We start from the raw sequence: 27928 nt of genomic DNA on the forward strand, positions 1-27928 counted from the left end.
GTGGTAGACTGGTACACTCCCAGGTCTCACCCGGGGAAGCTGAGTCGGGCCGGGTGCGCTGTCAGGGCAACGAAAACTGGGCAGGAGGACTAAGGAGGCAGGTTTTTTTTTTTCTTTTCGGTACTGGGGCTTGAACTCAGGGGCTACATCTTGAGCTACGCCACCAGCCCTTTTTTTGTGACGGTTTTTTTTTATGAGATAGGGGTTCCCTATTTCCCCGGGCTGGGTTCGAATAGCAATCCTGATCGCTGCCTCCTGAGTAGCTAGGATTACCGGCGTGAGCCACCGGCGCCCGGCAAGGAGGCTGTAATTGAACACATTTTCCGAAGCCCAGGCCAGAAGGCAAGACGATAGGTCGTGACAGCGAGTCCGGAAACAGCGGAAACAGTACGGTACGCTCGCGCGATGTCCAGTGCTAAACGTCATCACTCCGCAACGCGACGCCGTAATATGACGCCATTCCCGGAAGTGCCCTCTACGCCGGGCGGTGCAAGTGGCAGCGGAATCCTCCCGGGACTAGATTCTGTTTGGTGGTGTCCAGACAATTTCCCTACGTTTGCTCTCGATTTTCCCTGAGTCTTCCAGATCCGCGTAGGGAGAAAACGTCTCCACCGTCATGGGGGGCGGAGACCTGGTAAGTTCAGGGAGGCCGTAGTAAAGGAGAACTGAGGTCGGAGACCAACTGGGTGGGGAAATTGGCAGGGGCTGGAGTGGAAGTGGGAGGGTAAGTTAGGGGTGGATAACCATGGTAACGAAACCTGGCTTTTTGGGAGGAGGGGGCAGGAGCCCTGGCGAGGAGACAGATTGTTAGCACCATGAAGGGACTGGGCTGAGACTTGGGAAGGAGTGCGAGTTGTGTCGTGAGTGGTGGCTGGTGGCGTGATCCACCCTCCTCAGAGCTGGAAACTGAGAAGGCTGAGGAGTGGGACGGTTGGAACCATGGCTAAAAGAGGAGGCAGAAATTGAGAACATGGCGCACGGATTTTGTGTACCTTATCTTTCTTGGGACACATCTCCCTTTCTTAACTAGTAGTTCAGAGTCTTGTCCTGGACTGTAGTAGGGGTGGTTTGTGCCCCCTCCTCTCCACCTGTGAGCCACACAATTTGGAAGGGTCCGTTGTAAGCCTGAAGGGACCTTCATGTTCACCTTTCAGACTTCCACTGCTGTGTTAATGCTGCATCTGGTCTGTTGTGACAGATTCTATATTCATACAACCTACATAGGTTAAGTGGCAATTACTTTTAAATTGTATAGTTCATTCTCAAGGGGCTAAAACGTCAAATGGGTGAAAGGTACCCCACAGGAGTCCAGTGCATGCCTGTAATCCCAGCACTTGGGAGGTTGAGGCAGTGAGGTTCACAGTTTGAGACCAGTCTGTGCTACATAGTAAGATCCTGCCCTGTCTCACAAACTAAACAAAAAAAAAAAAAAAAAAAAGGAAAAAAAAAGGCGTTCTCACTGATGCACGTTTTCCACCTGCCAGTTACCTCGTATTACATTATCTCATCTAGTTTTGCCAACTGGTCTCCAATCTTGGCCCTCTCTCATCCATTCTTCAACTGATAGCTGGTCATGCCTCTCATATGCATATGACCCTTTGGTGTTTCCTGCCATCGACAGGATAAAGTCCAGACCCTTCACATGGCTTGCAAGGCCCTTTCATAGTTGGTTTCATCTTGTGCCCCTTCTCCATCAGCTTGAGCTTCACCTCCAGTCACACTGAATTATTTGTCTGTGTTCTTTTTCACTGCTGTGACTGCAGTTAGAGTGATATTTTCTCTATCCTTGAAGCTAGGGAGTGGCTCAAGCAGTAAGAGAGCCTGCCTGGCAAGTGTGAAGCCCTGAGTTCAAACCCCAGTACCCCAAAAACAAAACAAAAAAAGAAAGAAATTTACCTTTGGGCACAGCTCAAGCTCAAGAGTGCTTGCCTGGCAATTTCAGAAACCTTGAGTTCAAATGCCAATACCACCAAAAAAAAAAAAAAATTAAGAACCTCCCTTCTCCCCCTTTCCCACTTCACCAGGCTAATTTATAGTTGTCCTTACATGTTACTTCCTTAAGGGAAACTTCCCCTGATTGGCAGCCTGACCCAAAGCAGTGACTGATGAAGAGGAAAGTGAAGAGATACATTCTTTGTGGGTGAAGGGGAAGATCAGAACAAAGGGGAAATTCCTGGGAGGGAATGTTGAAAGAGGTCCTAGGTAGATTGTAAGCCTGCCAGTTTAGGAATTTAGGAGTTAAGTGGCTCAAGATAAAAAAGACTGTATTCATAAGAATGAATGTCCAGTGCTACTGAGTTGTTACCTTTCAAAAAACACACCTTCCTCCCTTCTTGGCCCTTTCTGCCTGGCCATCACCAACTCCAACTTTAGGCATGGCCAGTGGAAGTACAAGATGAATGAACTCAGGAAGGGCCTGTTTATGAACTTTATGGAACTTTATGTACTTGCACAACTCCCTCTCACGTATGAGAGATTACAAGATGCAAACCTTGTCATGGTTCAACACATTTTGCTGCCTTTTTTTTATTTTTGGTGCTGGGGCTTGAACCCAGGACCTCACACAGGTCCTCACACAGGAACTTACACAGGTCCTAGCTAGAGCTAGGCAAGTGCTCTACCACTGAGCTATACCCCCAGCCTGATGTCTTGCCCTTACATGCCTGCCTTGGCATGCTTTGGTTATAGGAGGGGCAAGTGAGGCAGTGCCAGTTACACTCATCACTCACCCCTTACTGAATTCTTTCCCAATCCTTTCATTCACCACAGAACCTGAAGAAGAGTTGGCACCCCCAGACCCTTCGCAATGTGGAGAAAGTCTGGAAGGCTGAGCAGAAGCATGAGGCAGAGCGGAAGAAGATTGAGGAGCTGCAACGGGAACTGCGGGAGGAGAGGGCCCGGGAAGAGATGCAGCGCTATGCGGAGGATGTCGGGGCCGTCAAGTAAGCAGGGAGCTTAGTGTATTGGTGTGTAGAGAATGGCAGGACTGGCTGCAGCTGCCACATCAGTATGTAGGAAAGTGAGTGGCAAAATACATGGATTTTGGATTCAGACTGACCTGGATTCTAAGAGTGGCTCTACATGTACTAGCTGTGTAACTGCAGCAAGTTTGGGATAGAATTGAGGAAGGCATGGTACCCAAGTCATTAAGGTTTGTTGATTTTTTTAAACAAAATGTAATATATTTAAGGTGTAAATACATAAAAATAAGAATAAGAATGAAATTTTGTAAGTTTTTTAAATCATAGACACATTATTTTACTTTGTATACTTTATGTAAATTATGTACTTTACATTATAATTTAATGTGAATAAATTTCACATGTTATAGTGAATTCTGGGCAATTTATAAAGGGACCATGAATTGTGACATGTGTAGTTTTAGATTTTGTGAACCCTTGATTTTAAAGTACATTGATTTTAGATTGTGTACTCATTAGTTATAAGAATTAAGTGTTCTACTATACAAAGGTAAAAATTATTATTTTTTTCTTTTTGGTGGTTTGAACTCAGGGCCTCATTCTTGCTAGGCAGGCACCCTTACTGAGCCACTCCACCAGCCCTTTTACGTGATGGGTTTTTTCGAGGTAGGTTTTCAAAAACTATTTGCTTGGGGCTGGCTTTGAACCAAGAGCCTCCTGATTTTTGCCTCCTGAGTAGCTATGATTACAAGTGTGAGCCACTGGTACCTGGCCTTAGGTAGTCTTTTTCTATGCTTATAGTGCATCTGGCTTATAACACAGAGGACCTCTAATATATGTATTATTGAGAATCTCCAAATCCTTTTTTGCAATAGACTGTTTCTTTGGTATTTAACAATAATATTATAAAATTGTATTTCTTAGACAGTGGTTTATAACGGTTTCTCAGCTTTTGCACTGTGGAGTGGGCTTAGAAAATTAAGTAAGTAAAGATGAGAGCAAGTCCCACAATAGCCGATTCCCTTTGAGTAGAAGAGGCTGTGTGGAGTAAGGGCATCTACATGCTTTTTGTTGTTGTTTTGGTTTTTTTTTAGTGGTACTGGAGTTTGAACTCAGGGCCTCATGCTTGCTAGGCAGGCACTCTACCACTTGAGCACTCTGTAGGCCCCATCTATGTGTTTTAAAAGCCCACTGGGGTGATGCAAATGTGCAGCTTTGTTGAAGAACCTGGTCTATATCCTTAATGTTAGCAACAGCAAAACTCTATCGGACCAATTTGCTTTTACATGCTTTCTCTTTAAATATTTTCTCATTAAAAAACTCAAAATAATAACAAGAGGCAGTAGTTACTCATTTTAGAGAGGAGGATAAAGAGCTGCCAGAAGAAACTTGCCTAGAGTGACCCAGTTATTGCTTCTGGTTAGTGGTGGCCCTGGATCCCAGTTCTACGTGTTCTCTTACTAGAGAGCCTGAGTAGGCTGATATGAATTGAGTCCTTTTAAGACTAGGTAGAGCATGAGAGGCAGAAGCAGGAGAATGCAAATTCAACCCCATCTCTTACTACATAGTGAGATACTGTCTTAAAAACAAACAAACAAACTGGGCACTGGTGACTCATGCCTATAATCCTAGCTACTCAGGAGGCAGAGATTAGGAGGATCAAGGTTTGAAGCTAGCCTGGGCAAATAGTTCTCCTTAAGGCCTTAATCTTGAAAATACCCAGCACAAAAAATGATTGGCAGTGTGGCTTAAGTGGTAGAGTGCCTGTCTAGCATGAAGCCCTGAGTTCAAACCCCAGCACTACCAAACAAACAAAAAACAAACAAAAAGACCAGGTAGAACCATGCAATTACTACTTTATAAGAGTATTTGTCTTAGCTGGACATGGTGACATCCATCTGTAATTGCAGCACTAGGAGGCTGAGGCAGGAAGATCTTCAGTTTGAGACCAGCCTATGCTACATAGTGAAATCCTATCTCAAAAAACAAACTCACAAGTGATCCTAGCTACTCAGGAAGCAGATCAGGAGGATCGAGGTTTGAAGCTAACCCCGAGCAAATAGTTCTACGAGACCCTATCTTGAAAACACCTATCACAAAAAAGGGCTGGTGAAGTGGATCAAGGTGTAGGCCCTGAGTTCAAGCCCCCAGTAAGACAAAAAAAAAAAAGTTATAAAGGACCATGGTCTTCCAGTATTGGTTTAAATTATTTTCATTAAAAATGTCCTTGAGTCTGGGAGCATAGCTCAGTGGTAGAGGAGTTGCCTAGCATGGGCAGGGCCCTCCGCTCAATTGCCAGCACTGCAAAAAAAAAAACCAACAGTTTAGGGCCGGTTGTCAGTGGCTCATGCCTGTCATCCTAGCTACTTGAAAGGCAAAGATCAGGAGGATTGAAGTTTGAGGTCAGCCAGCCTGGGCAAAAAGTTTGAAAGACCCTATCTATATCAAAAGTACCCAACACAGCTGGGTGCAGGTGGCTCACGCCTGTAATTCTACCTACTTAGGAGGCAGAGATCACGAGGATCGAGGTTGGAAGCCAGCCTGGGCAAATAGTTGGTGAGACCTTATCTTGAAAATACCCATCACACACACACACAAAAAGGGTTGGTGGAGCGGCTCAAATGGTAGAGTACCTGCCTAATAAGCATGAGGCACCGTGTTCAAACCCCAGCACTCCTTCCCTGGTGCAACACACACACACCCAAAATGCCTAGCAAGTGTGAGCCCTGAGTTCAGACCCTAGTAATGCCAAAAAAAAAAAAAAACTTCAAGTATGCAAGTAGTAACTCATTCTTTGTGATCACAGTCTTACATAGTCTCAAAACAAAACAAATACACAAATTAAACAAAAAATTGAATTCAAAGCACATTCAATTTAATGATATGGATACTGCTTTTTTTTTTCAGACAGGATCTTTTTCTTTCTTTTTTTTTTTGCAGCACTTGGGTTTGAACTCAAGGGCATCATGCTTGCTAGGCAGGAGCTCTTACCACTTGAGCCACTCCACTAGCTGAGGCAGGGTCTTGTCATGTAGACTAGGCTGGCCTCAAACTGGAGATTCTCCTGCCTCAGCCTCCTGAATGCTATGATTACTGGCACTTACCACCACACTGGGTGTTAATAGTGATTGTTTTCTCTTCTTCTTCTTTTGTTTTGAGGCACTGGGGTTTGAACTCAGGGCCTATACCTTTTGTCATTCTGCCAACACTTTTTAGTGAGAAGTTTTTTCAAAATAGGGTCTCTCTAACTATTTGCCTGGGCTGGCTTCAAACTGTGATCCTTCTAATCTCTGCCTTCTGAGTAACTAGGATTACAGGCGTGAGCCACTGGCACCCAGCAGGAGTGGATTTCATTACAATATTTTTATACACATATATAATATGATTTGGTCATAGTTGCCCCATGACCCTCTCTTCTCCCCACTTCCCTCCTTCTCCTTCCTCTTTTCAAATAGTTCCCCTTCTACTTTCTTATCTTTTTAAACTTTTTAATCTAGGTTACACATCTGAGAAAAATACGCAATATTTGCCTTTCTGAGTCTGCCTTATTTCACTTAACATGATACTCTTGCTATACATCCATTTTGTTGCAAGCAACATGATTTCATGAATGTTATTCACTCATAAAAAAATATTGTGTATATACTACATTTTCTTTTTTTTTTTTTGGGGGGACTCACATTTGAACTCAGAGCTTTGCACTTGCAAAGTTGGTACTCTACTTCGTGAGCCACATCTGCACTCTATTTTGCTCTGGTTACTTTGATGATAGGGTTTTATAAACTATTTGCCAGAGTTGGCCTTGAACATTGACCCTCCAGATCTCAGCCTCCCAAGTGGATAGGATTACAGGCGTGAGTCACTGGGACCTGGCCCACATTTTCTTTATCTATTGATCTGTTGATGGGCACCTAAGCTGATTCCATAACTTGGCTATTGTGAATAGTGCTGCAGGTAATACTGTTGATGAAAAAAATGACTGCTTGCAGCATGCATGTTTCATTGCTGTATCTACACTGCTGTTATGAATTCAGCATGCCTAGACTGTCTGTCACATGAAGATTCCATTTTCTCACCAGGTTTCCCCTCCAGAACCACAGGAAAATATTTGCTTGATATGTTACTTTGACCTCATGGGGCCCTCTCTTTTGGCTTAAAGTATCATTTGCTTATTAGTTATCTCTGTTCTTATTGTCTCCCCAAACTTGTAGTATTATTTTTGGTGCCACTGTGCCATGCACCATTATGTACAATGAACACAATGGGATATGTGCTCAATGGCTCTATCAGTTGTTTGTGACAAGATGATGAGGTAGAATTAGCTTATGAATTATTTTATCTTCTAGGTAAAGGCATAATGTAAAGACTTTGTAATGTGGGCTGGAAGTGTGGCTCAAGTGGTAGAGTACTTGCCTAGCAAGCATGAAGCCCTGAACCCCATCATTGCCAAAAACAAGTTAAAATATAGCATAGTTATTAAAAACAAACAAATGGACAAAAAAACTTTGTAATGGAGTGTTCCTCCATTTGGAAGTGTTCCCAAATGGAGGAACACTTCCTCGTGAATTTCTCTGAGTGTGTGAAAAGTATCTCTTCACTCAGTCGGAGGGCCCATGAGGGCAAGCACTTTTTTTTCATGCCTGCCAGGTGGATTTGGTGTTTAGCCCATGGTAGGTGCTTATAGAGTGATTCCTGCTCTGATTAGTTCAAGTTTTTTTTGTTTTGTTTTGTTTTTTGTTTTTTTGTTTTGTTTTGTTTTGGCAGTTCTGGGGTTTGAACTCAGGGCCTCATGCTTGCTAGGCAGGCGTTCTTACCACTTGAGTCATTCCACCAGCCTAATTAGTTCAGTTTTGTGTGTAAGTTTGCAGGAGTCTACTTTCCCTTTAATTGTATTTTTAAGATTTTTTTTCTTCAATCAGAAAAAAAGAAGAAAAGTTGGACTGGATGTACCAGGGTCCTGGTGGGATGGTGAATCGTGATGAGTACCTGCTGGGGCGCCCCATTGACAAGTATGTTTTTGAGAAGATGGAGGAGAAGGAGGCAGGCTGTTCTTCTGAGACAGGACTCCTCCCAGGCTCTATCTTTGCCCCATCTGGTGCCAATTCCCTTCTTGACATGGCCAGCAAAATCCGGGAGGATCCACTTTTCATCATCAGGTACTGCTCAAGGGGTGGGAAGGGGCTTGTTACACAGATGCTCATTGTATTGCCGAGGCTGGCAGTCCTGTTGCTTTGCCGGTGGTTTCTCTTTAGCTTTTATCTGCCCAACAAAAGGATTTGTCTCCATTTGTGCTTCCTGATGATGAGAATGAGTTCCAGTAAGGGTGCCACATCTGGGCTGATGGAAAGATATTGGCAAATGCACCAAACCAGACTAGATTATTCATTTACCTCTGGCCCTTAAACAAAAATGGGAGGTAGAAACATGGTGACAAAGGTTGGCAGCTTTCTGGAAATTTGTGGATGTATTATAGGTGGGTGAATAGGCCTTCTTACCCATATCTTTCTTGTGTGGACCAGCAAAACCCTTTAAAGAGAAACTTTAGAAACTTGGAACCCTAATATGTAACAGGTAAAAGTAGAGCTGCTAAATGAGATCATACTATGTAGATTCTTATTTATTTTGGTTTAATTTCCATAAGTTCTAATGTGTAAAATTGAACATTGAAAAATGTTCATATACATGGTATCATGTTTGTGATACCATGATCATAAAGGTGATTTTCCCTGGGGCGAGGCTTATCCATTGCACTCCAGATGTGCTGACCCCTGCAATTTCCCCAAATGTGGGAAACTTGATTGCATAATTTGTGGTAGTGGGGGGTTGCATTTGCTCTGTCCCCTGAATAAAAAAAAAAGTTTATTTATGTTTTGGCCATCCTAGGGCTTGAATGTGACAGGTGCTTGCTAGGCAGGTGCTGCTTGAGGCATACCTCTAGCTTTTATTTTTATTTTTACCAATACTGAGGTTTGAATGCAGAGCTTTTTTTTTTTTTTTTTTACCTGCACTGGGCTTTGAATTCAGGGCCTCACACTTGCTAGGCAGGTGTTCTTACCACTTGAGCCACTCCACCAACCCTGAATGCAGAGCCTTGTGCTTCCTAGGCAGGTGCTCTATAACTTGACCATACCACCAGCACTTCTTTGTGTTGAGTATTTTTTGTTTGTTTGTTTCTTTTCTTGCATCTTGTGTGTTGGGCATTTTTGAGAACTATTCGCCTGGGCTGGTCTTGAATGGAGATATTCCTGATCTCTGCCTGCTGAAGTAGCTAGGATTACAGATGGGAACCACTAGTGCCTGGCCCTAATAACAAATTCTTTAGGTAGAATTTGTGAGATTGAAGAGTATGTTCTGGCTGCGCTTAATGTTACCAAATTGTCTTTCAGGGAGACCAGCAGTTTACCCTCCTATGGACAGTATATCAGTTAGACATCCTCAAAGAGGAATCAGTCCACTCTCTTACTCCCCAGGTGTTACTATGCTGAATAGAGGAGGCAGTTTTTGAAACATTGCAACTAGTGGCTATACAGGATGATACCCATTTACTTGATCCAGTGGGAAGCCTTGAGCATGAAGCCTGATGAGAAACAGACAGAACTCATTGGCTCGCACAGCAATGCCCTTGTCTAGATGTTCTCCACAATATGCAGTCTCTTCGCTAGATTTGGGGGACATTTCTGCCTTCCACAGCATCTTGCAGATTTCAACACTGGTTTTGTGTGTATGCATTTGGAAAACAGGTTGTTATATAGAATTTGGAGAGAATAACTTAATCCCCTTTCCAAAAGAAATAGTCATGATTTTTATGATTTCCTCTATTTAGGAAGAAAGAGGAAGAGAAAAAAAGAGAGGTATTGAACAATCCTGTGAAAATGAAGAAAATCAAAGAATTGGTAAGTTGTGTATTAAATAAGCATGGAGAGTATCCTTTAGCTACTTAACATGAGAACGAGGACTTCTCCATTTCTTCTTATTTTAGGAGGGAAAACAATGATTTTTTTTTTTTTTTTCTCCTGTTCTGGGGATTGAAACCAGGGCCTTGCTCTTGCTAGACGAGTACTCTACCAGTCCTTTTTTGTCTTGTGTTGGGTTTTGAACACAGGGCTTCATGCTTGTTAGCACTTTTATCGCTTGAGCCACTCTGCCAGACATTTTTTGTGATGAATTTTGAGGTTTTTTTGAGACAGGATCTCCAGAACTAATTACCCTGGGGCTGGCTTTGAACCAATTTTCCTGATCTCTGCCTCCTGAGTAGGTAGGATTATGCCTGTAATCCACCACCTGGCTTTTGTTTGTATTTTGTTTTAAGATCTTAATTACTTTGCCCAGGCTGGCCTCAAACTCAGGCTCCTCCTGCCTCCACTTCCCATGTGCTGGGATTACAAGTGTGTACCACCATGTCTACCTTAAAACTTTTGTTTTTTAGACACCATTTCCTGGTGGTTTTATGTAATATTAATTCATTAAGTTTAGATAAGCTTAATTTCCTCTTTTGTCTTTTGGTTGGTAAAAGCACTGTGTATTGTCATTTCTTTCAGGAAAAAGGTATGAGATACGCCTGTGGAAGGTGTGATCATGCAGTGTTCAGGAGACTAGAGTGTGTGTCCTTGGTTTTTGTATAAAGCTTCTAGGGCTCACTTAACAATCACATGATATGACTGATTATGTGATTATTCTTGTATCAGTTGATAAGGAAAATTAAAGATTGATTTTGGCCTGGTGGAGTGGCTCAAGTGGTAGAGCGTCTGCCCCTGAGGTCAAACCCCAGTACTGGGGAAAAAAAAAAAAAAAAATATATATATATATATATAAAAAGATTGACCTCACAATCTTTGGTTGTTTTAAGAATGAGAATTCTGTCGGTGGTTCATGCCTGTAATCCTAGCTACTCAGGAGGCAGAGATCAGGAGGATCCCAGTTCAAAACCCTACACAAAAATAGGGCTGGTAGAGTGGCTCAAGGTGAAGGCCCTGAGTTCAAGCCTCAGTACTGCAAAAAAAAAAAAAAGAATGAGAATTCCTAGGAAGTAAGTTCTGGGGACTATTTAAAAACTTGAATTCCTTGCCCACCCATCAGAAGTTCTGTTTGGGAGTCAAGGGTGCATTTGTACAAAATCAGGTTTGTTGACAGGAAACCCTAATACTATCCTGGATCTCTGTAGAGGCATAGAATTAACATAGTTTATGCGACACCCAGTCTCCACACAGGAGACTGACGGGGGCTCAGTAATCTTGAATGGTTATGTTCTGGGCATTTTCTAGTTGCAAATGAGTCTGGAAAAAAAGGAGAAGAAGAAAAAGAAGGAGAAGAAAAAGAAGCACAAGAAACACAAGCATAGAAGCTCGAGTAGTGATCATTCCAGCAGTGAGGATGAGCACAGCCGGGGGAGGTGAGCAAGTGGAAGCCAGTCTCCCTCCTTATTGACTGTCTTGCTCATTCACTTCCCTCTGTAAGGAGTGAATAAGAGCACCTGCCCTATGCTGGGAACTGCCAGGCACTGGAGTTTCAGTGGCGAACTTAAGATTCAGGCCCTGTGCCACAGAGCTTGTCAACTGACACTAGAATTCCTTGACTATGCTAAATGCGTGGGTCTAGTGTCCTACTGTAGTGAGACCTCCCTAATAGAGCTAACTTTAGCCTGGCAGATCTTAGGTCATACTTTCTAGTGGGACTCCATTTCATCTCAGCTTGAGTTCTCAGGACTGAAGTGGGTTTTATGTAGGCTTTTTTTTTAATGGGTTAATGGGCCCATGTGGACCATTCTGTGTCTTCCCGAGGGAACAGTCAGCCTCGCTGCTGCTGACTCACGATTAGTCCCTGGAATAGCAACACAAGGTGAGAGGAAAATGTGTTCATGTGCTCGGGTGCTGGGGCTGAGAAGCTCGACCCACGGGTTTTCACAGGAAAAACTTGACTGTGCTGATGCATCTTCCAGCAAAGACAGTCCAAATAGAAAAACATGCTGTCAAGTAATAGCTGGGAGGTGGGAAAGGTCACATGGGAAACAGGGCATGTGTTTCTGCCTGGGAGATTTAAACTGGACCTTGTTTGCATTTTTTTTTTTCTCCAATGAGTGTATGTGTTTCAATATCTTAGGTCTCAGAAGAAGGTGGCAAATTCCTTTCCTGTTTTGTCCAAAGTCCCCGGATATGGCTTACAGGTAAAGATGTGGACTTTTCAAAGGGAGTAGAAAATAAGGAGTGGCCAAATAGGGAGTTTGAACAGTGAAGACTGGGACTTCTGGGGACCTGCTTAGGTCTTATACTTAAACCTTTTACCATGGCCAAGGGTCTTCTGAGCAGAAAAGAATTCACTAGTGAGCTGGGTGCCAGTGGCTTAACGCCTGTAATCCTGGCTACTTGGGAGGCTAAGATCAGGAGGATTGAGTTTCATGGCTAGCCCAGGCAAATAGTTTATAAGACCCCATCTTCAAAATAACCAGAGCAAAATGAACTGGAGGTGTGGCTCAAGTAGAGAGCACTTGCTTTAAGTCCTGAGTTCAAACCCCAGTCCTATCAAAAAAAAAAAAAATCACTAGTGGAGCATTTAGGCATTCTGCCTATCCCTCTGCAGATAATTTACATGAAATGTATGCATTTTCATGGCTTTTGACCAATGGACATCCCTTAGTTTTTTTTTTTTTTTTTTTCATGTTTAGCATTAAATCAAAGCCCTTGCATATGTACTGTACCACTGAGCTACTTCTCTAGCCCGTGATTTTTTTGAGACAAGGTCTTGTCCTGTAGCACATGCTGGCCTGGAGCTTACTATGTAGATTAGACTGGCTTTGAATGGAACTTGCAGTCCTCCTGCCTTCACCTTCCTAGGGCTGGGATTATAGGCATCTGCCACCATGTGTGGCTTTTTTTTTTTTCTTCTATGACATAGATTCTCACTGTATAACCCAGGCTGGTCTTGAATTTTTTTTTTTTTGTCTTTTCTTTTTTTGGTGCTGGGGATCAGGCCTTGAACTCTTGATCCTCCTGCCTCAGTCTCTCCCAAGTGTGGGGATACCTGGTGTGTGTCAATGCACCCATGGCTGTACTAGGGTTTGAACTTAGGACCTACACCTTGAGCCACTCCCCCGGCCCTTTTTTTGTATTGGGTATCTTTAAGATAGGGTCTCTCGAACTATTTGCCCTGGCCTGCCTGGCTTCGAGCCACAATCCTGATTTCTCCCTCTTGAGTAGCTAGGATTACAAGTGTGAGCCACCAGTGCTCAGCTCCATCAGTATTTTTAACCTTTGTGCTCTTGTCCCTTATGCTTCTGCCTCTTGGTCTTCCTTAGACTAATGAAGAGCCAATTTAGGTGATTGGGTGGGTACATCATTTTAGGAAATTCTGAAGATAAGTTTCATCTGTAATCACTATCCGTCCCCTACAGGACCTCATTCCTCATTCTTTTCCTCTTGAACTGCTGGATTTTCTTATGAAAGTTTCTCTTTCCTTTCTTTCCTTAATGATATAGGTCAGGGACTGTGACCGGAACCAGGGACTGCAGGGTCCTCTGATGGCTGAGCAAAAGGGGATGAAGAAACGTTCCAGGTCCAGAAGCAACTCCCACTCTCCCTCTAGACATACCAGCAAGAAGAACACCAGGGAAGTGGGGTTCCGGGATAGGAGGTCTCGATCCCCAGGCAGAACGTCACAGTCCCCAAGGCCCAGCAAACTGTGAGTGTTGGAATTCCCTGGGAAATAACCTGTGGTCCCAGTAGGTACTTGCTTTTTTTTTTTTTTTTTTTTTTGTAGTACTAGGGATTGAACCAGGGTGTCTCTCATGCTAGATAAGGCCTTCAGTACTTGAGGTTGCCCCCACCCATTTGCTTTTAGCAGTGGCCATCATTGATTTTCTCGAATGTCTGTGCTATGTTACATCCTTTGCATCTTTTTTTTCTTACCTAAATGTAAAACTTAGACCCCCTAGGAGCATAGATTTGTAGGAATATACAAATATATATTTTTGTAGATTCCCCCCTCCCTTTTTTTTTTTTTTTTTTTTTTTTTTTTGCAGCACTGGGAATGCTTGTTTTGCAGGTGCTCTTAGTGCTTGAGCCACTCAGTCAGCCCTTTTTTATAATGGGTTTTTTTAAGATAGGGTCTTCTGAGCTATTTGCACAGGGCTGGCTTTGAACTGTGTTCCTTCTGATCGCTGCCTCCTGAATAGGATTACAGGCATGAGCCTCCAACAGATTTTCCCTCTTCTTCTCTTCCACATTATAATTTTAAGAGAATTCATTTTTTTGTGGGGGAGGAGGTACTGGGGCTTGAACTCAGGGCCTACACCTTGAGTTTTGTTTTTTTTTTTTTTTTTTTTTTGAGAGAGTCTCTTGAACTATTTATTCAGGCTGGCTTCAAACGTTGATCCTCCTGATCTCTGCTTCTGAGTAGCTAGGATTACAGGCATGTGTCACTGGTGCTCATCAGACACTTCTTTCTTTTTCCATTGTTTGAAGGATATATAATAAACTCCTATGTTAAGAATTTTCTCCTCTGTGTCCATTACAGGCACAACTCTAAGGTAAACAGGAGAGAGAGGACCCAGACTAAGAGCCCATCACCTAAAAAGGAGGTCTACCAGAGGCGGCATGCTTCTGGATATACCAGGTAAGTCAGGAGTGCAGTAGATTAACTGTAGATTCTGTAAGACTGCATCTTGAAGCAGCTAACACCAGGACAAATGGATAATCTGTCTAACCTTTTTTTTTTCAAATCAACTTTTATTCAATTGATGACTTTCTTTTTGTGGGGCCATGGGATTTGAACTCAGGGCTTCTTGCTCTACTGCTTGAGTCACACCTCCAGTTCATTTTGCTCTGGTTATTTTGGAGATAAGGTCTCATGAACTATTTACCCAGGCTGGCCTTGACCCACGAACTTCTTGATCATTTGATCACCTTCTAATGGCCTTTCTCCCACCCTCCTACCGTGTGAGGTACATTGAAAGGACAAAGTCAATAGTTCTGACTTAATAACAACTGTGGGGTTTTTTTTGTTTTGTTTTGTTTTTTTTGAGGTACTGGGATTTGAACTCAGGGCCTACACCTTGAGCCACTCCCATTAGTGGCTTTTTTTGTGATGGGTTTTTTTTGAGATAGGGTCTCAAGAACTATTTGCCTGGGCTGGCTTTGAACCCAATCTCTGTCTTCTGAGTAGCTAGGATTACAGGTGTGAACCACCAGTGCCCGGCTAAGAACCCTTTAACGTTTCTTTCTTAGGCATCCACTGAAAGAGAAGCAAGATGCTTTCCTTGTGGGTAGAGCTGTGTGTAGAGTGGGACAGACAGACCATGGGGGTATGGCCCTGGGACCTGTGAAGACATGGCTATGCCCATGAATAGCTATTATTGGGGGTCTAGGTTGCTCTTAGTAGAAGTTTAGATGAGGTTGGCAACTTTTGTGAAGTTCCATTTATTGTTCTCTGGGTTGTATATACCAGCATTTCTAAACAAATTGGCTGTACATTAGAATGACCTGTGACACTTCATCCTATTTTATCATAATCTCTAGGGGTGGATCAGATACCAATATTTTTAAAGCTGCTTGGTGATTCCAGTATTGAAAAGGAAGATTTTTTATTCACTATGTCGTTTGGAATATTAAGGTCCCTTTTAAGTTAGCCACTCAATTCCCTTTTTAAAAAAGGTTTTAATATTTTGACTGGCACCTTTCCAAAGTATGTTACCTATTTCTCTGCCTTCCCAGACAGAGTACATTTCACATAACTCAATCTTATTAATGACATGGGAGTCAGTCCTCCCCAACTGTAATTCACACTGCACTTAGGGATGCTCATGTATTTTTTTATTTATATCTTAAGGTTCTTGGTCAGCACATGACTCTACTTTTTCAGATCCTGCTTTATTTCTGTTTCTCTTACCATCTGCCATCACTTGAATTTGTCTTATTTTGCCAGCTTTTCTTATCGTCCTTAGATTTTTTTTTCTACTTCTATTTTATCATTTTTACATTTACTTACATGTGTATACATTGTGCCACCTCCCCCACTTAGATTTTTTGTTACTGTTTTTTTGTGGTGCTGGTGATCAAATGCAGGGTCTCATGCACTGAGCTATTCCTCCAGCCCTTCCTGCTGAATTTTACAATTTAAAATGAGTGAAGAGCCAGGCATGCTAATACGTGCCTATAATCCCAGCACTCAGGAGTCAGAGACAGAAGGATCTCAAGTGTGAGGCCTTCCTGGGCTACAGAGCAAGACCCTGTCTCAAAAAACAAACAAACAAAAAAATGAGTTAGCTGTAGTCCCAGCTGAGGGAAGAGAATCACTTCCACTGAGGAGTTCAGGGCCAGTCCAGGCAACATAGCAAGACCCCATCTCAAAAGAAGTAAATAAAATGAAATAAAATGAGTTATAGCTTTAAGGACTTCTCTCTTCCAGGAGTAAAACCACAGCAATTTTAATGCATGGATCTTTCGATACCTTTTTTGCCTGTTTAAAGAGCTGTTTGGGTTGGTGTTCCGATAGTTGAGATTGTTTTATGTAACCTGCTATTGAATTAAGACAAAAAAAGGAATGTTTATGGCTGTAAAATCTTTCTAATCGATTAGTGCTACAGAATCATTGTTTCTCAGACTGAGAGGTACTAGATGTTTTCTCAAGGGCCCAAGAGTTCTGTGTGAGTCTAAAAATTTTTGTGTTTTCATTTGTGTGGTGATCTAAAACAACTTTCTTATCCGTTGAAAAGATGGAGCTTGTCTTTTGCAGTGAGATTCTCAATTTAAAGTAATCTCTTTTTTTGGTATTTATTTATTTATTGGGATGTGGGGTCTCAGGACGGCCTGCAATTTGCTATCTACCTCTGCCTGGCCTCAAACAGGTGATCTCTTGACTCAGCCTCCCAAGTGCTGGGATTAGAGGTGTGCACCATCACACCTAACAATTGTAAAGTTTTGAAAACTTTTGGTTTGTGCTTTCTCTTTTGTCCAAATACCCTTTTCCATTTGTTTTGGTGTTTGTCTTTCATTTTGACTATTTCCTGGTGATACTTCACTATTTATTCGTATTTAAGACTGAGGTACAAAAGAGCTGGACATACGGATTTATTAAGAGGGCTCATCTACTGGTAGATTATTGGGTTTGAACTGTTTTTTAGCTGGGACATTCAGCTATCAGTATCTTTGATTCTCTTATCAGGAACTAATAAATTTCTCCAGAGGAAAATCTTGTGGTTGCTGACCAAGGAGCTGTAAGTCTGGCTGCTGGCATTCTGCGAGTGAGCACAGATTCCAGCAGGAGCTGGGAGTTTCAGTGTGGAGTATGAACTTTCACTTCATCCTGTTTGCAGTTTGCTGGCCTGGCAGCTTTCTGTGCTGTACCTGGTGCCTTTGCATCTTCTCATCTCCTGTCTGGTTCCATTCCTTCAGAGTAAACTGAGGGTCTCCTGGAGGTGTTAGGCAGAGTAGTCCCTGGCTTCCCCAAGTTAGGCATGAAAAGCAAGGGGCCTGGTACAGGGTTTAGATGAGTCCCTTTGTATTCAGCCCTATGCTTCCATCCTCTGAAGTGCTTGCTGCCTGTGGTCCTTGAACCTTCCCTGGATGGTATAGCTTATATCTGCTGGCTTCTCATCAGTGTCAGGCACTTTGTGTTCAGTTTCTTCAATCTCCTCCATCCACTTCCATTTTTCCAACAAGTGATTCATTAACATCTCTTATCCAGTGTTACCTCCTTTTCTGTTCTCTTTGTGGTCTAACCTATTTTATTAAGTGGGTTTTTTTGATAAGGGAGTATAGTCATTTTACCATGGATAACTAAATTTCAGTTTTTAGTGTTTAAATTTATTTCTCAAAATGGGAGTCCCTTATGGAACTTCAAAAATTATTTTTCTTTTTTAAATTTTATTTTTGTAAATTACTATACATTAACAATACAGGGGGATTTCATTGTGATAATTCTATAACATATACCCATTTGAGAAATAATGGATTTGGATGTCTGACACTGTTAAATAATAAGCTGGTTCTTCACCTCCTTTTCTTTTTTTTCCCCACCCTGTGTTTCCCCATTCACAATACAGACCAGGCCCTGTGCCTGGGCTGAAGTGTATATGGTATATGTTTTCTTTGGCCTCCTCTTTCTATAAAGTCAGTGTAAGAACACAGCCTGTGGTGAGCACCAGGAGGCCATTCACCTCCTTTTCTTGCTATAACTTTATTTGCAGTGAGTGCCAGGGGAAGACCTACCTATTAGTTTCTGAGGCTAAGTTAGGTCAGGTTTTTGTCATCCCCCTGAGTCCTGAAGTGGTGCACTCATGGACTACATCTATAAATTTCTCTTCTTTTTTCTTTTTGGTGGTACTGGGGTTTCTTTTTGCTAGGCAGGTGCTCTACCACTTGAGCCACTCCACCAGTCCCTGTATCCATGAATTTCTAAGCATCTCTTATGGGTAGGTGGTAGATATCAACAGTGACATGGATAATCTAGTCCTCTGTTCTTCTATAAGTTGTTGGGCAATGGGGATGTAATTGCTGTAAGCTTATGTGCCTGATTAGTTCTCAATTTATTTCATATTGTTATTTATTACCCTAGAAATCACTGAGTGAGATTTTGGAATCCTTCACTGAAAGTCTAAAATGTGCTTGAGACCACCTGCTCAGGATGTTAAAGGAAGGAATTCAGGGTAGTGTGGCACTAGGCTGCGCATGTATGTGGAGACAGCCATAAGCTGGAGCGCCTGGGTTCCTGCCTGACCTCTGTCTCTCTGTTTCTGGTTTACTTGCTGGGAGTGAGGTAGAACTGATGGGATGGTTTGTGTGCACAACAGAAAACTCTCAGCTGAGGAACTAGAGCGAAAACGGCATGAGATGATGGAAAATGCTAAGTGGCGGGAGGAAGAGAGGCTGAACATCCTCAAAAGGCATGCCAGGGAAGATGAACAAGAGCAGAGGCTGGAGAAGCTGGACTCCCGGGACGGGAAGTTCATCCAGTAAGTGCATCTTCTTCCTGCCTGCAGCTCATATGGGCATGGTCTCCAGGAGACAGTTTGGCCTTGGGTTCTTTGTGTTCCAGGGTGTTTCTGTGTCTGCATTGGGAGAACAAATATCAGGACCACCTTTGATATTGCTTCCTTCAGACAATTGGAGTTGGCTTTCTTTTTTTTTTTTTTTCAGTACCAGAGTTTGAATTCAGTGCCTTGTTCTTGTTAAGCAGATGTCCTACCACCTGAGCAACATCCCCAATCCTTTTGCTTTTTAGTAATTTTTAAAAATAGGGTCTCACATTTATGCCTGTGGTGGGGGGAGGGGACTGCCTTGAACAGTGATCCTCTTGTTTACAGTTCCCAGGCAGCTGGGATAACAGGTATGTACCACCACGCCCAGCTTTTTTTATTGGTTGAGATTGTGTCTAGAGAATTTTTTGCTAGGGCTGGCCTTGAACTTGTGATTCTTCTGATCTCCGCCTCCTAAGTAGCTAAGATTACAGGTGTGATTCACTTTGGCCAGTCAGTGGGAGGTCTTTGATTTGAAGGAGAGAGAAGTGAATTGGTATTTTTTCCTAAATCGCTGAAATTCCTTGGCCTTCTTTTTACAAAGAAGAATTTATGGTTCAGAAAGCCTTTTTTTCCAATGAGACTTTGACTTTTTTTTTCAAAACATGAATTTTTCTCTTATGGGCATTAAAAAAATTTGGTTCCAGATGGAGTCACTTGGAAATTATCTATGTGGGCTGAAAAGAGTTTGTGTTTCTACAGTTGCTTTATCGCTACCAATCTGTTTCTTCTAATTCTGCCAGAGAATTGACCAATTCAAAACATTTTTTGTTTCCATTCACCTGTGTTCTCTTCCTAGTCGCATGAAGCTAGAAAGTGCATGTACTTCCTCCTTGGAAGATCGAGTGAAGAGGAACGTCCATTCTCTGCAGAGAACTTCAGTAGACCTGGAGAAGAACTTTATGAAAAGATGAAAGCCATCCCCTCTCTTACTGGCTTTTCTGAATTTTCCAGGGAGGCTGGTGACCCTTAAAAATTCTCTTTATAAGAGTTCAAATGGTTTCTTCTATAGATGTCAAACCACCACTGTTCAAAGTGACCCGTGTCCATTGATTCCTGAAGCACCTTACCACATCCTTTGAGAACCATTGATTATGGGACCCTCAGAAACTTTTGCTGGGGGCACAGTGGTTTTGACTGTGTTTTAATGAGCAGGCACTGGTTGGTCATCCTACTCTGGAAAGATGCTCCCTGAGCTTGTGATGTTTGTCACACCTCTTCCCTTCCACCTGTGAACAGACCTATTCCACTGCCTCACTACAAACTGGACCTTTCAGAACCTCTCTCCAGAACCTCTCATAGATTGTGCTTACCAGGATAAATGAATATTTACATGCTTAGCAGATAATGTAACAGAATGACGTCAGTTTAAGGCAGATCCAAGAGTGTGACCAAGAAAGAACCTAGAAGAGAAAATAATAAAGAGTCCTAAATGAAATGTTAGCTATTTGGTCTTTGAATGGTAAAAACATATTGTGTATATGTACAAATCTATATTTTTTTTACTTGTTTTAAAAAAAAAGTTAATGTGTGAAACCATCTTGTAATTTTACTATGTATAGAAATACATTGAACCTTGTTAGTGATAGTGAGGCAGATTGGCTCATTTTTCTCTCTGAATCAGGCAGGTCTGGAAGGAACCTGAGTTTATTGATAGAATCTAGAGTATCCTTTTCCACTGCTTAGTCTCAGATGTAGGAGTACAGCAACAAAGACAAATGATTTGAGGAGTCAGGACCTCACTGCCAGTATTCTCTATGGCTCCTAAAAGAAAATAAAATGGAAGCTATTTGTTTCATGGCTGCTGCTGCTGCTTTTTAGTCATGTAGTAACCTTACAATTTTAGATTTTTAGCAGTCATTTTTAGTCAGCTATTACAAAAACAAAAGACTCAAGGAGCCCTCATCTGACCAGGGAACTCCTAGGCACTCTTGACCTGTCACACATTATCTGGGCAATTTCCTTGTTCTACTAATTCCTAATTCTGCTTCAAATGTATTTGGGTTTTTATTTTTGAGCACTTATGCCAGTCACTGTAATGCTTAAAACCCAGTTTTTCCCCAGAGAATGTAACATTACTCATTAATCACCTCATCCTGCTGCCCTCTGCTACTGTTAATTATGGTTTTTATCCTATTACTTGGTAATAATAAAGGCTACATTTATTTTTGTAACTGTGTAAAGAGTGACCACGTGCGTAGTACCGGGTTTTCATATTCCCACACCGAATGTTAATCCGTGATTTGTGTCAAATATGCACAGATCCTTCCTCCCAGAGGAGTTATGTAACAAAGCGTGGGCAGTTTAGTTAGAATTCATAGAGCAAGCCACAGAATGAGACGATTATTAGGGTAGGTGTCTGCAGGTGCTGGCGGTCTCTTGACCCTTAGGCCGATAGAGGCCAGACGACAGGTGGGTGGGCGCGGGGCCCATTCATAAATCCCAGGGTTCTAGGTCTGCCCCTCTCATTGGCCCTGGGGAAAGGGGCGTGCCCCGCGGGTGGAGCGCGCCCTCGGCTCAGGGGAGTGGGAAGATCCACGCTTGGGTGGAGCGAGGGGGCGTTCCCTGGTTTTCCAGGCTGGACTTCCTTTTTCCCTTGCTGTGTTCCTGCTCTGTCCCCCGGGGTGGGGATGGTACGTCCCACCCTCCTCGCATTCTAGCCCCTCGTCTCCTCCCGCAGCTGTGGCGCCGCCGCCATCTTGGCACCCCAGGTTGAGGGAAAGAGCTAAATCCTAGCCTTGGGGGAGTGCCTGGTCAGGGAGCCCCTCCCACAGTACACAGTGAAATTTGCCCATCCTTCTTCCCCTCGTCTCTCCGGCGCGGGGCTCTGAGGCGTGCGGAGGCCAGCCCTCTTCTTGACGGGCCCGAGAGGAGGGGCGGGCGGGGCGGGCGCTGCCTACCCGGGACGGGCGGAACCATTCAGGCGGGGAGGAGAGGGCCTGGTGACGGCAGGCAGCGGTACCGCCCGGGGGCGGTGTGCGGAGCGGGCTGGCCGGCTCCCTGGGGCGGGGCGGGGAGGGCGGGGCGTGGGGCGGACGGAACCACCGGGGCGGGGTGGGGAGGTAACGGGACGGGCGCGACCATGGCACGGTGAGGCAGCGGGGGTGGGGATCCGTCCGGGGGAGGCCTGGGGCCGCTGGCTTGTGTGCTGTCTCCGCCGCCTCCCGTTTCGCCGCCGCCGCCGCCGCCGCCCCGGGCATGTCGTCCAACTGCACCAGCACCACGGCGGTGGCGGTGGCGCCGCTGAGCGCCAGCAAGACCAAGACCAAGAAGAAGCATTTTGTATGCCAGAAAGTGAAGCTATTCCGAGCTAGCGAGCCGATCCTCAGCGTCCTGATGTGGGGGGTGAACCACACGGTAACCACCTCCCCCAGCGCGCGCCCCGACGCCCCCCACGCCCCCGGCCCTCGCCCTGCGGGCCCTGCGGGTAACGCCTGCCAGTCCTCGCCAAGCCACTTGCACGCCCGCCCACCCTTGCACGCCGTCCGGCCGGGCGTGCACTCCCCGCACGCCACGCGAGGCCTGGTGTCTCCGTGGTATGCGGGCGCCGTCTCCTTTCCCTGCAGCCCCTCTGGCTTCCTGCGTCGTGTGCGCGATCGGGCAGCCCCTGGACCTCCGAGGGAAGGCCCGGGTGCAGCAGGATCGCTTTCGCTCCCTCTGCCTCTTCTCAGCTCACCGTGTTTGTTGCATGTATATTCCCTCTTGTCCCTTAGAGCCGGCTGCCAGATCATTGTCCCGTTGACAGGGCAAGTGGCACTGGCCTGCCTGAGTATTCCTCTGTTTCTGGTCGTTTGGGTGGTGTGGCTGCTCAAAGTTTCCCATCCTCCAGACCTCTTTACCCCTGACTGTGGAAATGCTCGCCGGCTTTCTTTTTCTTCTTTTTGAACAAGATGTATCAACTGGAGAAGCACAGGCTTCAGTGAGCCATAGACACCGGTTACCAGGGTCTCCCTGGGTGAGGGAGAAGAGTAAATGTAACCATCTGAGAGGACTGGAGGCCTGATTATAAGGACTGTTCCTAGTAGAAAGAATGTGTCTTCCCTATTCCAAGTGTTCATTTCAAAGACATTGTCTGTTGACTTCTCGTCTGTCATACGGTTTTTGAGGATGTGATAGTGGTGATTATTGTCCTAGATGAGAGGCCCCCCGAGTCCTGGGTGCTTCCAGATTGTCCAGTAGCCTTTGCCAGGAAATTGGGTCTGGACAGTGTGTGAGCTGGATGGATGATTTTGTTTATGTGCTGTTTGTTTAGGGCCGGTCTTCCTCTTCCAGCTACTTTCTCCTTGCCTTCTGACCATTTCTTTATGAGTCCCTACACTGGGAATGAGCAGAGGAAGTAAAATGACCTGAACACCAACTTTGCCAACCAGAAGTTTGGAATGAGGAAAATGAAGCTTCAGGTTTCCTGTAGCTTTCAATTGTTTAGGCTCCCTGGCTTTCTGAACACTTGCGATTGCTCCTAAGACCAAGTGAAGACCCAGGGGCTCTGGGCCAGTGGGACTTTGCTTTGATAGAGAAGCTAGAGGTGGCTTTGGCTGGAGAGTAAGGAACCACAGTCTCAGCCAGTGTTTTAAGATCTCTACTATATCTTCTGTATTTCTCCAAAATAGAAAGGCACGTGTACATGTGAGGTCCTTGCTGATGTCTTGGGCAGGTTACTGTTTTCACTTGTTATCCGTGGAGCGAATGAGTGTCCTGGAAGAGTAGGTAGCTACTTTGGGCCAACAGTCCAGCAGAGTTTGTTCCCCCTGCTTTTTGCTGCCTCCAGGGTCATCTGACATTTCTAGAGAAACTGGGTCATCAAAATGTGAACCCTGTGTCCCCTTCTGGAAGTCAATGCTTGATTTTTGTCCTACATCCTGCTTCTCACTAGAAAGCATCCTGTCTGTGTAGAGGACTGGTAGAAGCCTGAGAGTCAGGAAATTACAGTGTGCTGGAAGGAACTCTGGGTCTCTTATTTCACACATGGAACGGAGGCCCTGGGAGGAGGAGTAGCTTGCCTGTGGTCACAGCAAAAGATGCAGCTTGTTTAGCACCACGGGCTATGTTGGCCAAAGGTGGTGCTTGAGTGGCTTTCACTCAGGCTGTTCTTTTCACTCTCTCTGTCACGTTCCAGGCTAGATGAGAACTATGATCTTACTAGAGAACTTAAGTGTATGCTCTGGGGTGTGCCTACCTGTGTGTGCCAATTCCTGGGAGCCTGCATGGTGCTTTGTTTTCTAATGGGTACACAGTGTGTCTGCCCAGATGTGGGCATCAAATGGGAACTTCTGAATGCAGATGTTCATGTTACCTTCTTTCTTGGATTACTTTAAGATAGTTTCAGGGGCTAGCTGGAAAAACATTGGCTTTAAGCAAGATCCATGCTTTTTTGAGTATGATGACTGTGAGAACTCCTGCCCTGGGCAGGTAAGCTTTGGAGGTCCGCCCTGTATTTTATGGCTTCATCTTAGCCTACAGTAAGGTCTATTGGGAGACATGTGCCCAGAGAATAGGGTGTAAAATCTTACAGTTCTCTAGGGAGGACCATATCTTAGTGTATTGCTAGCCTTTCTTGGAGGTTCCCTTCCTTAAAAACCTGCTGTCACACTTTTTTCCCCCCATCATGTTCAGATATCACCTTTTCTTTGACTCGTTAATTTCTCCCCATTTAGGCATTTAGTCATGTTGGTCTATGGCTTATCAGATGTGAAGGATGGATAGTCTTTATTGATAGGAAAAGCCAGTTACTCTCTCATGAGTCAGTTGGTTTACTTCTGGGTGGAACTCAGGGTTGTTGTAGGAGCTCCTCTCATAAATAAAACATGTAGCCCCTGGTCTCTGGAGGAATAGTGTGTAGGAAAAAAGAAAAATCAGAAGGATTTCGACCTGTCAGGAGAACTAGTTTTAGTGGTTGAAATATAGTTCAAAGGGTCTGGACTAGCCAGGCACTGTTGGCTCATGCCTGTAATCCTAGCTATTTGCAAGGTAGAGATCAGGAGGATCAAGTTCAAAGCCAGCCCCAGGCAAATAATTTTTGAGACCCTATCTTGGAAAAAAACAAAGAAGGATTGGAATTAAGAAATAGATGCCTTTGGAAGAAGCACAGAAGCAAGGGAGGCTAATCTGTCCATACTGGTTGGCCATTTTAGCAACCAGGTATGTGTGCCCTTACCTAGGTGATCAGAGGAATAGGAGCACTTGATGGTACCTGTAACTTTACTCGTTTGAAAAACTGCCACACTGTTCTCCAGAGTGGCTTCGCCATGTTCATTTCTACCATTTGCATGTGAATGTTCTAATTTTTCCAGATTCTTGTCAATATTTGTTACTGTCTTTTAGTACAGGCATTCTGGTGGGTACGAAACAATATCTCATTGTGATTTTGAGTCGCGTGATAACTGATCATATTCATATTAAGCATCTTTCCATGTGGTTATTGCCCATTGTAATATTTTCTTTGGAGAATGGTTATTAAATCCTTTGTGCATTTAAAAAAAATTGTGCTCTTTTTAAATTGGGTTGCCATCTTTCATTGAGTTGTAAGAGTTCTTTATGTATTGTGGATACAAATCCCTTATCACATATATAATTTGCAAATATTTTATCCTATTCATGAGTTGTCTTTCTCATTTTCTTTATTTTATTTGATTTTCTCCTCTTTTTTTTTTTTTCAGTGCTGGGGGGCTCTGACCCAGGGTCTTATGTGTGCTAGCTCTACCTTCAACCTCTAGTCTCTAGTCCTTTTTTTTGGTACTGTGGCTTGAACTCAGGGCTACACCTTGAGCCACTCCACCAGCCCTTTTTCATGATGGGTTTTTTTCAAGATAGGGTCTGGTGGAATTATTTGCCCAGACTGGCTTTGAACCACTATCCTCCTAATCTCTGCCGCCTGAGTAGCTAGGATTACAGGAGTGAGCCACTGACATCCGGTTTCCTATATTTTCTTCTAAGAATTTTTTTTTTTTTATAAAGTTTGACTGTGGTCAGAACTCTTAACATGAGGTCTACTGCCTTAGCAGTTTAAAAGTGTACAACTCATTGCTGTTGACCATTGGTACAGTACTGTAGAGCAGATGTCCAGAGCTTACTCATCTTGCTTGATGGAAACTTTATGCCATTGACTTCTCATTTCCCCTTCTTCCCAGTCCTGGCAACCACTGTCCACTCTTTGTTTCTATGAATTTGACTATTTTAGATACCTCAGTAATGGGAATCATACAGCATTTGTCTTTTTTGTGGCTGGCTTTCTCCACTTAGCATAATGTTCTCAAAGTTGATCCATGTTATTACATATGACAGAATTTCCTTCTTTATGGCTGAATAGTATTCCAGTGTGGGGATATTCTGCATTTTATTTATCTGTCTGTCCACAGGTTTGTTTCTACATCTTGGCTCTTAGGAATTGTGTTGTAGTATATATAGTTTTAGCTCTTTAGGTCTGTAATCTATTTTGAGTTATATATGTGTGGAACAGATTCATTCTTGTATCTGCTCTGTTACTCTCCTATTCACCCTCATTCTGTTCACACATTTTCTCTGTTTAATGCAGACTCAGAACTTTCTTAACCTACCTGTTTTTCCTTGCCCTGCTGCTTTAAAAATCTTTACATTTAATTTGGTCTTTAGATGAATTTGTCTTTCAACAGGTCCTCCCACCTTGCAGGGAACAGTGAGACTCAAACAGGAGAAAAACCAAGAGGTATGAAATTGAGGACCAAAGACAAAGGCGGGTGTCTGTTCTCTCCCTTCTCTTCCCTGGAGTTTCAGGTCTTGCTTGGGCCTCCTGGGTCCTAGGAATGTGTTTCCCAGCACATTGTGTTCTCTGGCGGCAGATAACGGCAGGTAACAGATGAGCCTATGCAGGGAAGTGGGGCTTCTGGAATTAGAAGCCCACTAGATTAGATGGAGTGACCGAATTTTCATCTCCATTAGAATTGGCATGGAGTGGACTCTTGTTCCTAAATTGTTTCTCTTTTTCTTTTTGAGTAGGGTCTCAAACTTAGCCCAAATTGACCGCAAACTCAAGATCTTCCTGCTTCACTGGAGATTATAGGCATGCACCACGTGTCCTGCCTAAATAGTTTCTCACTGAGCTTGCTTAACCTCCTCATTATTATGTTGATGGCTCTTGGAGTTAATCACGTAGCTAATCCAAAACCACTTCCAGGAGATGAAATTCAAGAACCTCACCGGGCGCTGATGGCTCACCCCTGTAATCCTAGCTTCTCAGGAGGCAGAGATCAGGAGGATCCCAATTCGAAGCCAGCCTGGGCAAATAGTTCTCAAGACCTATCTTGAAAATATCCATCCCAAAAAAGGGTTGGTGGAGTGGCTCAAGCTCCAGTACTGCCAAAAAAAAAAAAAGACATATCTTCCCAGTGTATTGTACTTGCTCTGTTCCACAGAGCACTCTTGCAGCTGCTGAAGGTGACAGACTGGCCAGGAATGTGCAGAAATAGAAAAGCAAAGGCTCATCTTCCCAGCATGTTGGTTAGGCAAGACTTTTCACACTTCAAAACTGTTTGATTGCTCCCTTTGTCTACCAAATAAAGTTGCTATTTCTCTTCCTGGCATTTGAGACTCCACAGTATGGCCATAGCCTTGGTAGCGAACCTTTTCCTTCCCATCCTCGAGACCATGAGACTTTGGCACAGTCACACCAGCCTTGCTGTCTCTGTTCTCTGTTTATCCTAGTGCTGGCCATCCTTCAGCAAGGCAGGACTGTCATTTAGCCAGCTCTTGGATAATTCTCTTGGCTTTTATCCTTTCTGTTCTTATTGCCACAGTCTATCATCTCAACTATTGTAATGGCCCCATAAATGGTCTTGCCATTCCTTTACCTTTTCCAGTCTTTTCTTTTTATCCTAGAATTACCTTTCTCTGTCACTCCTCTGATCATGAGAATTCCCAGACTTAAACCTGAGAGAACTTCCCATTACTGCAGAGTCAAGTTCAGATTTATCACGCAGTAGACAAGTCTGAGGTTAAGCCCAGGCTCTGTTCCTCATTAATAGTATGCTTT

At 43.8% G+C, this 27928-nt stretch overlaps 2 protein-coding genes and 2 non-coding genes across 5 annotated transcripts in view; 3 read left to right on the forward strand and 1 right to left on the reverse strand.

Moving 5' to 3' along the window:
- The first annotated feature begins 445 nt into the window (after positions 1-445).
- On the forward strand, positions 446-21098 carry Cwc25 (CWC25 spliceosome associated protein homolog). The gene is made up of 10 exons (XM_020172259.2): positions 446-634; positions 2770-2942; positions 7841-8077; positions 9745-9814; positions 11183-11310; positions 12018-12081; positions 13390-13592; positions 14427-14525; positions 18700-18861; positions 19724-21098. The coding sequence occupies exons 1-10, from the start codon at positions 617-619 to the stop codon at positions 19836-19838; spliced, it is 1269 nt and encodes a 422-aa protein (XP_020027848.1). The 5' UTR covers positions 446-616; the 3' UTR covers positions 19839-21098.
- On the forward strand, positions 8596-8765 carry LOC141414175 (U1 spliceosomal RNA). Its single transcript, XR_012439255.1, has one exon. It is a non-coding gene; the product is annotated as a U1 spliceosomal RNA (small nuclear RNA).
- LOC141414483 (small nucleolar RNA SNORA51) lies at positions 17928-18060 on the reverse strand. The gene has a single exon (XR_012439510.1). It is a non-coding gene; the product is annotated as a small nucleolar RNA SNORA51 (small nucleolar RNA).
- Positions 21099-22013: 915 nt separating the features above from the next.
- Positions 22014-27928, forward strand: part of Pip4k2b (phosphatidylinositol-5-phosphate 4-kinase type 2 beta) — a 28656-nt gene continuing 22741 nt past the window's right edge. The window contains exons 1-2 of one of the 2 annotated variants that reach the window (XM_020172261.2): positions 22146-22281; positions 26553-26605. Coding sequence is in view for 1 of the 2 variants with exons in the window: in XM_020172260.2 (XP_020027849.1) it covers positions 22123-22281 (159 nt within the window). In the remaining variant the exon portion in view is untranslated. Of the gene's footprint in view, positions 22282-26552; positions 26606-27928 lie in introns of both variants that reach the window. The other variant, XM_020172260.2, reaches the window with a different exon arrangement.

This window comes from Castor canadensis, chromosome 11 (genome assembly GCF_047511655.1).
Source record: "Castor canadensis chromosome 11, mCasCan1.hap1v2, whole genome shotgun sequence".
Lineage (NCBI taxonomy): Eukaryota > Metazoa > Chordata > Mammalia > Rodentia > Castoridae > Castor > Castor canadensis.